Source organism: Sarcophilus harrisii, chromosome 1, assembly GCF_902635505.1.
Source record: "Sarcophilus harrisii chromosome 1, mSarHar1.11, whole genome shotgun sequence".
NCBI classification, from domain to species: Eukaryota; Metazoa; Chordata; class Mammalia; order Dasyuromorphia; family Dasyuridae; genus Sarcophilus; species Sarcophilus harrisii.
The window spans coordinates 698,694,530-698,709,865 of NC_045426.1; the positions used below are offsets into that span (position 1 = coordinate 698,694,530).

The 15,336-nt window shown below is 45.8% G+C and overlaps 1 protein-coding gene across 2 annotated transcripts; it reads left to right on the forward strand.

The window, feature by feature from the left end:
* Window positions 1-6,868: 6,868 nt before the first annotated feature.
* On the forward strand, window positions 6,869-13,942 carry DYNLL1 (dynein light chain LC8-type 1). 2 transcript variants are annotated; one of them, XM_031948726.1, is made up of 3 exons: window positions 6,869-7,006; window positions 11,178-11,315; window positions 13,502-13,942. In XM_031948726.1, exons 2-3 carry the CDS (start codon window positions 11,184-11,186, stop codon window positions 13,637-13,639), a joined length of 270 nt encoding a protein of 89 aa, XP_031804586.1. In that variant the 5' UTR covers window positions 6,869-7,006; window positions 11,178-11,183; the 3' UTR covers window positions 13,640-13,942. The 2 variants fall into 2 exon arrangements, with proteins under 2 accessions (XP_031804586.1, XP_031804587.1); XM_031948727.1 differs by lacking the exon at window positions 6,869-7,006 and adding an exon at window positions 9,891-10,151.
* The last annotated feature ends 1,394 nt before the right edge of the window (window positions 13,943-15,336 follow it).

Consider the following 15,336-nt stretch of genomic DNA (forward strand, 5'->3'; position numbering starts at 1 on the left):
AAGGTTTGAAAGCAGATCACTGAACTTTTAGAAACTGTACACTACACATCTCCTGGGTTCGCTATGGAAAAAGAATCGGATCTAGAGGAATGGAAACTAGTAGGAGGGCAACTATGTCAATTCTACAATGAAAATGGACTTGACTCAATTTCCAAGGATACATTTTATACATATAATTTAATACAACTGGCTTTAGGAAATTATATAAGTTATAGAATAAAGAAAAAGAAGAATGAATGGGGGAGGGAGGATCCATATAAACTAGGTGAAAAGGATGAAGAATCAAATAAGAATGGAGTTAAGTATAATTTTAAGTGTAGTGCTTCACAGCAGGAGCCATTAGGGCATTCCCCATCCCCTGACGTACTTCCCTCAATTAAGCCTTCATGGGTGGAGGGAGAAGGAGCAAGGGTTAGTGACACAATCAGCACCACCTGTGAAGGAGCCTGTGACAAGATTACAAAAGTTACTGGTTAAGGCAAAAAATGAAAGACAGGATGTATCTGATTTAATAAATGCATACCCTGTGATTGAAGAGCTTGACTCTTCAGGTCAACAAAGGAGAAGATAGACTCCTTTTGATCTGGAAAAAATTAAGGATTTGAAAAAGGGTTGCACTCTTTATGGGGCTACATCCTCTTATGTTAAGATGTTACTAGCTAATTTGGCTTATGAAATCTAAACCCCAAGTGATTGGAAATCCATAGCTAGGACATGTTTAGAACCTGGACAAAACTTGTTGTGGTTTTAGGAGTATCATGAATTATGTAGGATTCAAGCCCAGATGCAATAGGCAAACAGGAGTTAATGTACAAGTCACCTTTGACCAACTAGCAGGTGAAGGTCAGTGTGCAGAGAATTTAGCACAGATTAATTACCCCATAGGAGCATATGAACAAATTGCTACTGCTGCTATAAAAGCTTGCAGTACCTTTCCAGGGAAAGATTGAAGGGAAGCCTTCACAAAAATAGAGCAAGGTCCCAATGATCTCTTTATGGATTTTGTGGGACGTTTGCAGACAGCTGTCACAAGAACCATTGGAGAAAATGCAGCTACAAGAATTATGATCAGACAATGGGCTAAGAAAAATGCTAATGGGGTTTGCAGAAGAATTATATGGGGACTACATAAAGATGCTCCTTTAGAGAAGATCATAAGATGCTGTGTCACAGTGGGCACAAATGCTTATTATACCCAGACTATGATGAACATGGGAAGACAGGGTCCCTCTTGGCAAGAGACTTCTAGAGATTCGTCGATGTTTTCAGTGTGGAAAAGTTGGACATCTGAGAGCCCAATGTAGGGAAAGAAATAGAGTGAGAAGACAGGGTGAGAGAAGATCAAAACCCTGTGTCCAAAATGCCATAAGGGCTTACACTGGGCCTCAGAATGTGGATTGACCCAGGGAAATGAGAGGTAGGGCCCAGCTCCAAGATATCAATCAAAAAACAGGTGGGGCATGATGGCAGCCGAGGTTACACCCTTAGAAGTTCAGGACTCTGATGTGATCAATCAGCGGGAAAGCAATCAAATGGGAAAAAAGGATTACATAATCAGTCAGCCCAAAAAGTAATCTGATGGGAGAAAGGGATTACAATTGGGGAGAATACAGGCTTTTTTAACCCAACAGAAGGGCAGTGTCCAGTGTGAGCAATTCCAATATAATGAGCAGCTCAATGTAATTGCCAGCTGATGTGGAGAGATCCAGAAAGTGGTAAATAGAAGGGAGTAGATAAGTTAACTGATTGGGGAAGAGGTCTGCTTGTATCTCTACAAGATGGAGAAGGAATCAAATGGGTGGCAATGAGCACCTGGAGAGAGACCGAAAAAGAGAAAAACCTCAAAACAAAGGAGAAGACCTAAAAACAAAATCTGCAGGAATCACTGGATTCCCTAATACAAGATGAGACTATTGCAGGAGTTCAAAACCTGCAGGAATTATTGAATTTCTGGCACATGAAGTAATGTACAATAGATAACTTTTGGACTTTTTCTAGGATTTATGGACATGTATAATTCCTCATGTTGATTCAGGTTATATGTTACATCACTTCTAGCCTGTGTTATATTGCCATGTGCTTATGTAATTTATGTAATTATGTGTAATACCTCCCATATTGATGGATTTATGTATACCTGTTTCAAGTGAGCCCCTTCAGAAACCCGCTAATCTGATTTGATTTCCCATTTTCTTTGGTGTTTTCATCTCCCTTCCTGAGACGTCAGGGAGGATGTGACCACCTCCTTTTATGGTGTTTTCATTCCTTTTTTGAGAAGTCAGGGAAGGCGTGATCACCTCCTTTTGGGGGGTTCTCACTTCTTTGAGAAGTCAGGGAGGCCATGACCACCTTATGTTCTAAAAACAAAAGAAAGCGGGAGATGTTATGGGCCAGAACTTGAAACAAGGCGCTAAGTCAGTGGAATTGAGGAGATAATGATTATTTAACATGGTGCTTAACAGTTCTCCGGTTCAGTACATGTACTTAGTACTTACTATAGTTCTACAAGATTCACACCTTTGATAAGAGACCATATAAGCTTGGACAAGCTCAGCCAGAATCAGAACTAAGGAAGACAGAGAAATGGCAACAGGCTCTCCTCCTTCACTTCTCCACTGAAACCAAGATCAGAAAGGCCTGCAGAAAAACTAGCCAAGCCCCAAGTGAAGGAGAGGAGACTTTGAAGGAGACAATAAAGGATTTGGACTTTAACCCCTGACTGTACTTGTGATTACTGAACTGAAAGGAAGCCTGCTCCCAGAGACCTCAAGAAAACCTCAACCAAGAACATTACATTTTAGAGAGAATACCAAAGGAGAGAGCATCAGTTCTGAGGTAGGAGCATCTGACTTCATATCGGCCTTAGACACTTAATTTGACAAACTGTGTGACCCTGGGCAAGTCACTTAACCCCATTGTCTCCAGTGGTTCTCAAAGTCTGGTCCAGAGGATCCTGGGAATCTCTGAAATCCTTTCAGAGAGTCTACAAATTCATAATTAGTTTTTATTTTTAATGTGATCAATATCTATAACTATAAACTACATATACAAAAACTCTTTGGACAGATCCTCAATCATTTTTAATAAGATAAAGATATTGAGAACAAAAATTTGAGGACCACTGGGACTCTTGCCAAAAAAATAAATAAATAAAGCAACTAAGTAGTAGTAGCGTGATGACAGTAATGATAGGAGTAGTAGTAGTAGTTAGTAGTAATAGTAACTAATACTAAGTAGTAGTATTAGCATCAGTAGTACTGATAGTAGTAGTTAACAATGATAGTAGTAGTAATAGTAACTAACACTAAGTAGCCATATTAGCAGCAGTAATATTGGTGGTGATGGTAGTAGTAGTAGCAGAAACTAATAATAGCAGTGGTAGTTAGTAACTAGGTAGTAGTAGTATTATCTGTAGTAAGAGTAGGAGTAGTAATCAGTTGTAGTGATAACTAGACAGTAATAGTTGGGGGGGAGTTTAGTTATAGATTCATCTCCCATCAGACCCCCTCCCCCAGTCCTCCTCACACACTTTCCCTGCCTGGACTCCCCACTCCACCAGCTGGGGCTACCCTTCCCCTTTGGGAGTCAGGCTTCCTGGGCCCAAGGACAAAGTCCTTGATTTCTGCTCGAGCTTGGGGTGGGCGGTGAATTCTTGAAATCAAGGCCAGTTCAGTAGGATGGGGCACATGTGATGGATTCCTCTGGGTGGAGGTGGGGATCCCTGGCCGCCTTAACAGTTGTATTCTCCTGGGCTCAGCTTTAGGAAGCCTTCCCATCCTCCCATATCTCCCCTGGGGGGTCCTGGGTCTCAGCTCTCCTTTGCAGCCTCACAGACTGGGTAGAGAGCATTATGTTCCCTCCCCTCCAAGTCTTCCATAGCCTTGGGGGTAGCAATCAATGAACACTGCAGGCTCAAATCAATGAAAGGACTTTCTGCCCAAGGATCCCATGAGATAGGGGAGCAGAGAGCATCGTTATTAACTCCATTTTATTCAAGGGGATCCTGAGATAGATGGATGGAGTTTGATTAGTTAGCCTTTAAGTTAGGATTTAGCCCAGGTTTTCTGACTATAAGTCAATCAACAAACATTTATTAAGCATCTACTGTATGCTGGTGGCACAATGGCCAGGCCCGGAGTCAGGAAGACTCATCCTCCTGAGTACAAGTCTGGGCCCAAAATGCCAGCTGTGTGACCCTGAGCAAGTCACTTAACCCTGCTTACCTCAATTTATTCATTTTAAAATGAGCTCGAGAAGGGAAAAGGACCCATTTGTACAAAAATATTTATAGCAGTTCTTTTTTTGTGGTGGCTAAGAATTGGAAATCAATACAAGCATCCTTCAGTTGATAAATGGTCAAAGGATATGAACAGAAAATTTTCAGACAAAGAAATTAAAACCATTTCTAAACATATGAAAAAGTGTTCCAAATCATTATTGATCAGAGAAATGCAAATTAAGACAACTCTGAAGTCCCCCTACATACTTCTCTGATTGTCTAAGATAAGAGGAAAAGATCTTAATAAATGTTGGAGGGGATACAGGAAAATTGGAACACTGATATATTGTTGGTGAAGTTGTAAACTGATTCAACCATTTTGGAGAGCAGTGCCCAAAGGGCTATTGAATTGTGCATCCCCTTTGACCCAGCAGTGTTTCTACTGAGCTTATATCCCAAAAAGATCATAAAGGAGGGAAAGGGACCCACATGTGCAAAAATGTTTGTGGCAGTGCTTTTTGTATTGGCTAGAAACTGGAAACTGAATGGGTGGCCATCAGTGGGAGAATGGCTGAATAAGTTACAGTAGATGAATGTCATAGAATATTATTGTTCTATTAAAAAAATAATCAGCAGGATAAGTTCAGAAAAACCTGGAGAGATTTATGTGAACTGATGCTGAGTGAAGTGAGCAGAGCCAAGAGAACATTGTACACAGCAACAAGATTTTGTGATCAGTCCTGAAACTCAGGACTTTTCAACAATGAGGTGATTCAGTTCCAATAGATTTGTGAAGGAGGGAGCCTTCTGTACCCAAAGAGAGGGCTATGGGGACCTAGTGTGGATCACAACATAGCATTTTCACTCTTTGTTGTTGTTTGCTTTCTTTTTGTTTTCTTTCTCATTTTTTTTCCCCTTTTTGCTCTGATTTTTCTTGTGCAGCATGATAATTGTGGAAATGTGTATAAAAGAATTGTACAAGTTTAACTTATTTTGGATTGCCTGCTGTCTAGGGAGAGAATGAGGGGAAGGGAGGAAGAAAATTTTGAAATACAAGGTTTTGCAGGGGTGAATGCTGAAAACTATTTTTGCATATACTTTGAAAATAAAAAGCTATTGTTAAAAAAAAAAAACTGGAATTCAACAGAATGTCTATCAATTGGGGAATGCCTAAACAAGCTGTGGAAAATTATTGTGCTATATAAGAAATGATAAGCAGGATGATTTCAGAAAAACCTGGAAAAGACTTAGATGAACATCATGATCCAAAGCGAAGTGAACAGAACCAGGAGAACATTGTAAACAGTACCAGAAATACTGAACTCTGAATGATTTACATGATCCAAGACAATCCCAAAAGACTCATGATGAAGCATGCTATCCACCTCCAGAAAAAAGAACTGATAGTCTTTGAATCTGTATTCAAACATGAATCTGTATATATTCAAACACTGAAACAGGCTATTTTCACTTTCTTCTATTCTTTTTCTTTTATCTAAGTATTCTAGTAGAAAATGACTAATATGGAAATGTTTTACATGATTGCACATGCATAATTCACATCTGATTATTTATTGTTTCAGGGAAGGGGAAAGGATGAATAGAATTTGGAACTCAAAACTTCAAAAAAAAAAAAAAAAAACCAAAAAACTCAAAATCCAAATGTTAAAGAACTGTTTTTTAACATAGAATTGGAGGAAAAATTAAAATAAAAAATATATTTTTGAAAAATGAGATGGAGGAGGAAATGGTAAACCATTCCAGTGTATCTGCCAAGAAACTCCAAATGGGCTCCAAGAGTGCTGGGGATACAAAAAAAGAGCTAAGAGTGTTTGCCCTCAAGGAGCTTACAATCTAATGGGGGAGACAACATGCAAACAAATATATACAAAGCAATTTATATATACAGGATAAATAAAAAATAATTAACAGAAAGAAGAAGAAGACACTAGAATTCAGGGGAGTTGGGGGATATTTCCTGGGAAAGATGGGATTTTAGTTGGGGCTTAAAGGGCTCTTTTGGTGGGAGACTGGTTGTATTATATATATATATATATGGAGGGAACATAGATTATATTATACATATACAATATATATATTATACATATACATTATATATATATAATATGTATAATATAATCTATGTTCCCTGGATAATATTTCTAGATGCCCACAGACCTCCTCTCTCTCCCTCAATCAATCCTTTCCACAAACTTCTTCCCTATTTACTTCCCCAAGACTGGACCAAATAGAATCTCAGAGTTGTCTGGGGACATAGAGAGGTTAATGACTTGTCTCCAGATTCACAAAGCTAGTAAGTGGCAAACAAAGGATTCTGAACTCGGGTCAGTGATAATAAGTAAATAAATTCTTAGATTTTCTAGCCAGATAAAGATCATTCTTTTTCCAAACTTCAGTTTCCCTCATTCCTCTTTATAATTATCTGGGGGAAGGAGGCAGTGAAAAGAATATTCAGTAAATTTAGGGTCAGGAACTGAACAGTCTCAGTTCTGAAGACAGAAACTCTAGGTGTGGGCAATCCCTCCCCTGGCCCTGGGAATATCGGGATGTAATAATCTAGGTGTTTACACTGCCTACCTCATAAGGCTGTTGTGAGGAAAGAAAGCCCTTTGTAAACTGTGAAGCATCATATATAAAGGTCTGCTGTGCTACCTCCTCACCTCAGAGGGAGTCTCCCTCAGTCCTGGGAGACACCCTCGATTCAGGACGGCTTCCCATACTTTCAGAGACAGACATTTCCTCCTGAGCCAGACCTGAGTACTCTGGGCAAGTCATTTTTAAAACTATTCCCTATCTGTAAAATAGGACAGGCTGGGGCTCAGTGAGCTCTATAGGAGACTTAGGCAACTCGTTTTCCTCTCAGCCTCAGTTTCCCCATTTGTAAAATGAGAGGGGGATGGGCTAGATAACTTTTTTTTTTTTAAGGCATCTTTTTTAGCTTTTAAAAATTGTGGAACATGGCCAAGGGCAAGTGTTCCCCATAGGGGCTCAGTTTCTCTATCTGTAAAATAAGTGGAAGTGAGTATCTAGAGCTCAGTAATCTTATTTTCAGCTCTAAATTCTCCATGAATTTGGACCATTCAGTTTCCCCCTCTCTGAGCCTAAGTTTGCTATTATTAAGTAAAATATGAGGGTTAGGCTAGATTGTTATTTAGGTATCCTTCTAACTTTTAAAAATTATAGATTTGGGCAGTTAATTTGTGAAGACCGTGTTAGCACCCTGAATACCTTAGAATCAGCCGGAGTCAGGATAAACAAAAGTCCTTGCTCTTTATTCTTGGTCTTTAGAAGTGAACAGGATGGATGCAGGACTTTCCTTCTCTTCCTCTACTGCCAAAGTGACTCTGTCTTGTCTTACTTCACCCCCTAATCCTTCCCACAAATTCCCTGTATACACCAAAAGACTGAACCAGCACAGAATAGTGGGAAGGGCCATTTTCCAAGCATATGAGAATATTGTCCAATCGGTAATTAGCCTTAAGTGCTCGGTGGTCTGTCCTCAGTGCATCAACACATTAGGTCCTCAGTTTCCTTATATGTACCAGATTGGACTATCACTAAGTACTGGGCCCTCAGTTTCCTTGTATGTACTAGACTGGACTATCACTAAGTACTGGGCCCTCAGTTTCCTTGTATGTACCAGACTGGACTATTTACTAAATACTGGGCCCTCAGTTTCCTTGTATATACTAGACTGGACTATTTACTAAGTACTGGGCCCTCAGTTTCCTTGTATGTACTAGACTGGACTATCACTAAGTACTGGGCCCTCAGTTTCCTTGTATGTACCAGACTGGACTATCACTAAGTACTGGGCCCTCAGTTTCCTTGTATGTACTAGACTGGACTATTTACTAAATACTGGGCCCTCAGTTTCCTTGTATGTACTAGACTGGATTATTTACTAAGTACTGGGCCCTCAGTTTCCTTGTATGTACTAGACTGGACTATCACTAAGTACTGGGCCCTCAGTTTCCTTGTATGTACTAGACTGGACTATCACTAAGTACTGGGCCCTCAGTTTCCTTGTATGTACCAGACTGGACTATTTACTAAATACTGGGCCCTCAGTTTCCTTGTATGTACTAGACTGGACTATCACTAAGTACTGGGCCCTCAGTTTCCTTGTATGTACCAGACTGGACTATCACTAAATACTGGGCCCTCAGTTTCCTTGTATGTACTAGACTGGACTATTTACTAAATACTGGGCCCTCAGTTTCCTTGTATGTACTAGACTGGACTATCACTAAGTACTGGGCCCTCAGTTTCCTTGTATGTACCAGACTGGACTATTTACTAAGTACTGGGCCCTCAGTTTCCTTGTATGTACCAGGTTGGACTATTTACTAAATACTGGACTATTCAGTTTCCATATATTCTGTTTCTATATCTGTGAAATGAAGGGCATTTGGGCCCTGTCCTAGGTATCTTTCCAGGCTCATATCTCATGGTCTTGTGCAATTCTGGGCCTCAAGTTTCTCCATTTGTAAAATGCTTAGGGTTCATGGTCCTTAAAGACTGAGTTAAAGACTATATCCATAGTCTATACTCCATTGTCTTATTCTATATGTAGTGTCTAAATTCTATCTGCACAAATTCTACCTTCTGTGGTCCATATTCTATAGAGTAGTCTTTTCTCTACTTATTCATTCTACCTTCTGTGGTCCATGTTCTACAGACTTTATTATTCTACCTTCTGTGGTCCATATTCCAGTTTAGTCTTTTCTCTATTTATTCTACCTTCTGTGGTCCATATTCTATAGTCTAGTCTTTTCTCTATTCTTCATTCATTCTACCTTCTGTGGTCCATGTTCTACAGACTTTACTATTCTACCTTCTGTGGTCCATATTCCAGTTTAGTCTTTTCTCTATTTATTCTACCTTCTGTGGTCCATATTCTGCAGTCCAGGCCTTTCTCTACTCATTCTACCTTCTGTGGTCCAAGTTCTACAGACTTTACATATTCCACATTCTGGGCTTTCCTCTGCCTAGTCTACACTGGGCGGTCCATACCGCAGGGGCCCTCAGACGTTTTAAACAGGGGCCAGTCCCCGCCCCTCGGAGCGCTGGAGGCCGCACTACAGAAAAAACAAGAACTTGGTCCCGTGGGCCTTTAAACAAAGCCACTTCCCAGCCCGGGGGAGGGGGATAAGCGCCCTCAGCTGCCGCATCTGCCCCCTCCCCCGCCCGCAGGGTGAGGACCCCTGTTGCAGGCTAGTCTCTGCCTAGGCCGTTCTGTGCGCTATGTTCTGTGTCCGTGATTTCCGCTGCATGCTCTGCAGCCCAGCCCAGGGTCTATGCAGCCTTTTCTTTGCGGATTCTACGTCCCGCATCTATATTCCAGCGGGGCGCTTCTCCCCCGTTCTAAGGAGGGCGCCCATGCTTCCAGACTGCGTCATGTGCCCCTGGCAGCCACACTGCTGCCCTGCGGATCTCCCCGTCCTCCCCGGCCCGGGCTGCTCCCCCGCGGCCGCCTTCCCGGGCTCCTGAGCCCAGCGAACCCCCCGCTGTGAACCGCTATTCAGAAACTCTAAACCTCGTGCAGCGGGCAAAGAGGAGGGGGCCACTCCCCAGGCCGTCGCCGTGGCAACCGACGCCGTCAGCGGTGCATTGTGGTCTGCAATAAAATGCGGGCGAAGGAGCCTGCGGGAACCATTGAGGTCGTCCACCAATGAGAGGCGGGCAGGCAGCTAGGACAGGCCAATAGGCGCGCGGCTTAGGGGCGGGGCGGGCAGCAAGCAGGGGGCGGGGCTGGGCACTAGGCGGCGGCATCTGGCGTGGGGCGCCTTAGATGCGCAACGGCTTAGGCAGTGAAAGCACCTGTCAGGTCGGACGGAGTGCCTGAGCCGCGCCGCCGCCGCCCCCTCCCGCCGGGACCCGTCGCAGCCGCCAGCACCCCCGACCCGCGGTGAGGAGTGGTGCTTGCCGCTGCCCCTACAGCGCGCGGGGCCCGGGGCCGGGGCTCGGGGAGGCACAGCAGCCGCAGCAGGGCGGCGCGCGCCCCGGGCCCGGGCGGTGGGGGGGGGGAGGGGGGCGCGCGCCCCGGGCCCGGGCGGTGGGGGAGGCCTAGAAGTAGCACGTGCCCTTCCCCCGCTCCCTCCCGGCCCGGCCCCAGGCACCCCGTCCCGGGCTCGTTCCGCGCGCGCGCGTGCTGGCGAGTTGGGTGGCTCCTGGCGTTCCAGCCCGTTCCGTCCCCCCCATCCCCCTAGGGAGTGGGTGCAGGGGGGCGGAAACTGAGGCCCGAGCTGGGGGGAGGGGAGGCGCTGGGGCTAGCGCGCCTGGGTTCCCTGGCGGGGCGTAGCCGGCCTGGGAGCTTGGGAGATTTCTGGTTAGGATTCCATCCCTTCCCTCTTGCAGCCGGAGAAACTGAGGCAGGAGAGGGGGGCGGGGAGGAGGGGCAGAGTTCGGTAGTCCCATGTCAAGTTCCTCCCCCTCCATTTTTGCAGGTTGGGGAAAATGAGCGCTAGAGAAGGGGGGGGGGGGGACAGACCTTGTAGATCTTTCTAGTCTTAACTTCACCCCCCCACCCCTGTCCCATTTTTGCAGATGGAGAAACTGAGGGTGGGAGGGGTTGAAGGGAAACCCGGGCTTGTAAATATCTGATCCCCACTCCCCAATGTTTGCAGCGGAGAGGGTGCAGAGGCGCCTGAGTTTGTTTGTGGATGTTTGCGGCCGAATATCTGCTTCCCCGCCCCCCTCCCTTATTCGAAGGGGGCGGCAGAAGCGCCGGCTCCTTTGGCTGCGGGCCGGGGTCCCCCGGGCACAGCTTGGCGCAGCCGGGAGCGTTTGAGCTCCTCCTCCTTGTGGCTTGGCCCGGGGGCCGTAGGTGGTGGTGCTTGGAATCTCCCGGGGGGAGGGGGGAGGAAGGATGCCTTCCGCTCTCCTGAACTCGACCCCCCCCCGGGCCCCTCCCTGTTGTTTCCCCCTCCCCTAGGTAACCATGTGTGACCGCAAGGCCGTGATCAAAAATGCGGACATGTCGGAGGAGATGCAGCAGGACTCGGTGGAGTGTGCCACTCAGGCCCTGGAGAAGTATAACATAGAAAAGGACATAGCAGCCCATATCAAGAAGGTCAGGGGGAAAGCGGGGCGGGGGGGGGGCGCCTTCCTGCGCTTAATTTGCATAGCCCTGTAAACAAACGTAGACTTTTCTCCTTTCCCGAAGCTTGGGGAGGTGGGCGGACGTCCCGCGGGGGAGGGCCGGAGTTCTTAGGCTGCCAGAAACTCAGCCGCGGTGGCGGGCGGCGGTATGGATTCTGCCGAGAACATGGGGACGCGGGTCCGTGAAACAAGACCAAAAAAATGCTGCCTAGCAACCGTTTCTAGGTTCGGGACCCAGCGGTCCCCCCTTCTTGCATCGCAGCCCCATCTGTGTGAGATCTGTTAGGAAAAGCTGTGTGGGCGTTCCCGGCAGAGCCGTGGGGAAGTCTTGTCAGCTCTCCAGCGGGGAGAATTAGCCTGCGCGGCCTGGTGCAAGAGAGAGTGGGGGCGGGTGGGTGATTTTAAAGGGAGGTGGCGGTGCTGACGGCAGTCTGTAAGAAGCTCGTAAAACTGCCAAGTTTCTCGGCCTCCGACGGAAGGGAGCTGGCAGTGTCAGCGGTGGGGAGGCTGGAGATAAAGGGTTTTGGAGAAGCAGACGTCGCTTCTGACAAACGCCACCCTTGTACCCAGCCCGGGTAGACTCTCCTGAAGAACAGCTTGTAACTTGGAAAGGAGATGGAACTGAGGCAGAAACGGGTTCATAAGTGGATTCCCACGGGGGGAGGCTCGTCCTCAGTGGCCACCCTGTGCAAGTGGCACCTGACTGGTTTCAGGACCGGTGGAATTAGTATGTGGGGGTCGTCCCCTTAGAGCTCTATAAAGTGAAGTCAGCTATTCAGGGTTGGCTTAATTATGTTAATCCTCTGAATAGTTTAATATTGGGCATTCCCAAGGCCCTTCTTTTATGAGATTTCTTTATCAAGCCTATTTAATGAGGTGTTAGAATGCTCCATGTATTTATATTAAACTTTGCAATGTTTTGTATCTCAGAGACTTGGGAAGTAGGTTTATGCCTCCTTTCCTGCATTATTTTATGGCCAGAAAACTTTCTAAAGCTTGAAGTATATAAATTTTATGTTAAGGGACTTAGCTAAACAAATGTTAGGGCAGCTTGCTCCTTGATGATTGAAGTTGGAAAACTGAGCCTGTAGTGTAACTGTAGTGTAATGGTTGGAGCTCTTGGCCCCCTGCCCAAGACATCTTTACTAGCTGGGGTACCTGGGCACAGTTGTCCCACTCTGCTGTTTCAGCTGTAAAAGGGGAAGCATAATCTCAGCACCTTATTGTGCTAGGGGAGTTGTGAAGGAGTTAATGTTTGCAAGGTGCTTTCAGGTGTGCATGCTATATAATGCTGGCTTTCATTGTTACATCCTGCCCTCTAATAATAAAAAATAAATGGTAGATTTCTCGAAGATTAGCTTACCTTGGCTTGCCAAGGTGCACTTTATATATTTTATGCATGAGTCCTTACAAGTACCTCGTGAGTTTTGGTAGAAGCAAGAATGGAAGGTGAAATAACTAGCTAGGTGGAACAGGGGATAGAGCCTGCCCTGGCCCTAGGTTTGGAGAATCTCAGTTCAAATTCAGCTCCAGATGTTCTTTCTGACCCTGGCAAGTCAGTTAACCCCAATTGTCATTTCAAAGATCAGTTAACCCCAATTGTCATTTCAAAGAAAATAAAATTACCTAGACTAGTTTTGAAACTAGTCTCCCTATTTGAGGGGTTGGTGATATACTGTCAATATTACCTGTTTATGTGTTCTTGGATCTAGTTTATTTAAAATCTATGAAACCTCTCAAAGTTGAAGTGTTTAGAAGTAGAACAAGCTAGTGGACAACTTGTTAAAAAGACATGAGTGTCAGCCATTCCTGCCAACTGAAGTTGCCTGGGATTACTGAGCGAAATTGCCTAGGAAATGTAGATCCTGGTGCAGAACCACCCTGCGCTCCCCCCCAGTCCCCATCCTCGCCCCTTGCACACAGGAGGGCTGACTTGTCTGTTTGTCCCCACCCACCCTTCCATGGCGCAGCTGAGCTCAGGCTGCAAGTATGTTTGCATGAATGCGGATGTAGGCGACTTGGAGAGGAGGAGCATTCCAGTGTTCTTGGACTCGGGGATGGGAGGAATGGCTGGCCGGCCTCCCTCTGTCCCTCTCCCTTCGGAGGCCTCCCCACCCCCTGGGGCCCTGCTCAGACTGGGTATTGTTTCCTTTTCAGGAGTTTGACAAGAAGTATAACCCCACCTGGCACTGCATTGTGGGGAGAAACTTCGGCAGCTACGTGACGCATGAGACAAAACACTTCATCTACTTCTACCTGGGCCAGGTCGCCATTCTCCTGTTCAAGTCTGGTTAGAGCATGGCCTGTGCCTCCTGCCCCGAGAGCCATCTAAATCACAAGGACTGCAGCCTAAATTCCAAATACCAGAGACTGAACTATCTTCAGCATTGCCATGGGAACACCTCGAGCTTTCAGCCTTTATTGTGTTGTTGTTGTACAGGGCATCCTATGTACTAGTTTGTTGTGGTTATAAAACAATTAGCAAAACACAGCTTTACCCTGGGTATTTATTTTCTTTTCCATAATCTGCTCTTCCTCCCCACTCCAGAAACGATCCGGCTCTTTTAAAAATAAACCTCTTGGAGATGTGTGTGTTAACTTGAAGAATCTGTTTGAATGACATCCGGTTAGAGCTGCTGGGAGCCCCAACAGCTGCAGCTGGCCAGCTGCTGCTTCCTTGTCCTCAGCTTCCTTACCCTGAGTTTTTAATGTGAAATTCGGGGAACCTTCACCCAAACAGGATCCCTTGGGAAGGGCAGGGCGGGGGCAGTGCCTGACATTGCCCATCAAGCCTTGGGCAGCCGTGGAGGGAAGGGGGATCATAAATAGGGGATCTTTGAGGCATCTGGAGGGTTGTGGTCCATACCTTGGATATGCTAAAACAACAAAGCAGAATGGGAAATGGGTTGTGGGGGGTGGGAGGGAGTAAGTGCTATTCCTAAATAGACACCAAAGTAGCAGCACAGCCCAAGCCTCCCTTCTGTTGGGATGGATTTGCTGGTGCTGTGTTCTGGGCACTGTGCCCAAGGGAGGGGAAAAGGGCTGGCGAGGCCAGAGCAAGAAATGGATTCCTTCCAACTGTCCCCATGGCTGCCGCTTCTACCTCTGACGTCTGTGAAATGGGGATGAAGTCAGGGCCTAGGGAGTTGGGACAATGAGATAATGGAAGTGCTCTGAGATTGGAAGATGGCTGTTCTAACAGCCAGGGAGGAGGTCTTTGAGAGGTCCCTTTTAAGCCACCAGCAGGATGGAGGAGCAGCAGAGCTCATTTTGTTGCTAAGTCTAGGCAGGATTTAAAACTCGCAGCCTGCTGTTACCCTCTGCAGCTGGAGTCGGAAACCTTTAACTGGGAACACCGAGCTATGTTCATTAGAGCCCAATCAACTAACTGGCTGCCGATGTGTAACCCTGGCTAAGATCTTTGATGATGGCAGACTTGTTTCCCCCTTTCCCAACAATGAGGATTAGAACAGCCAGAGTCCCATGAACTGGGAATGCAGGGAAAGGTGCCTGGTTCCACTTTTTCCCCCATCGATCCGGGCATTTTGACCAGTTAAGTAGCATATCAAGTGAGGGTATGAAAGGTTTTAGTTGGTAGCTGTTAATTCAAATTCCTTTTTTTTTAAATTGCCCCTGCTTCTCATGCCCATTGAAAAATAGCCACAGGCAGGCCCACTTCCTTGTCTTGTGCTGGGTCTTTGAAGACCATTTTACTTGAAAAAATCCTGGCAATAGACTGAAATATATTCCTCACCCAGTCCAGGTTAGGATGATTGCAGGTACAATGCTTTTTGGCCCTGGTAATTTGTATATCAAAGTTGGGAGACAGCATTTGCAAGCTTGTGGAAGTGATCCTGAGAATAGCTCCATTTACATACAAGTGGACAAGTTCCGAGAAGCTGGGTCTTGCTCATGATCACAGCACGGAACTCTGGAACCTGGGGAGGATATCTGCCTCCTGTCCATGATACTACAAATCACTAATGGCTGTC

Bases quoted from the DNA above. Each gene is read 5' to 3' on its own strand.
- DYNLL1 (XM_031948726.1), top strand. From the start codon at position 11,184: ATGTGTGACCGCAAGGCCGTGATCAAAAATGCGGACATGTCGGAGGAG. The intron at 11,316-13,501 runs GTCAGGGGGAAA...TTTCCTTTTCAG, and splicing joins TAGCAGCCCATATCAAGAAG to GAGTTTGACAAGAAGTATAA.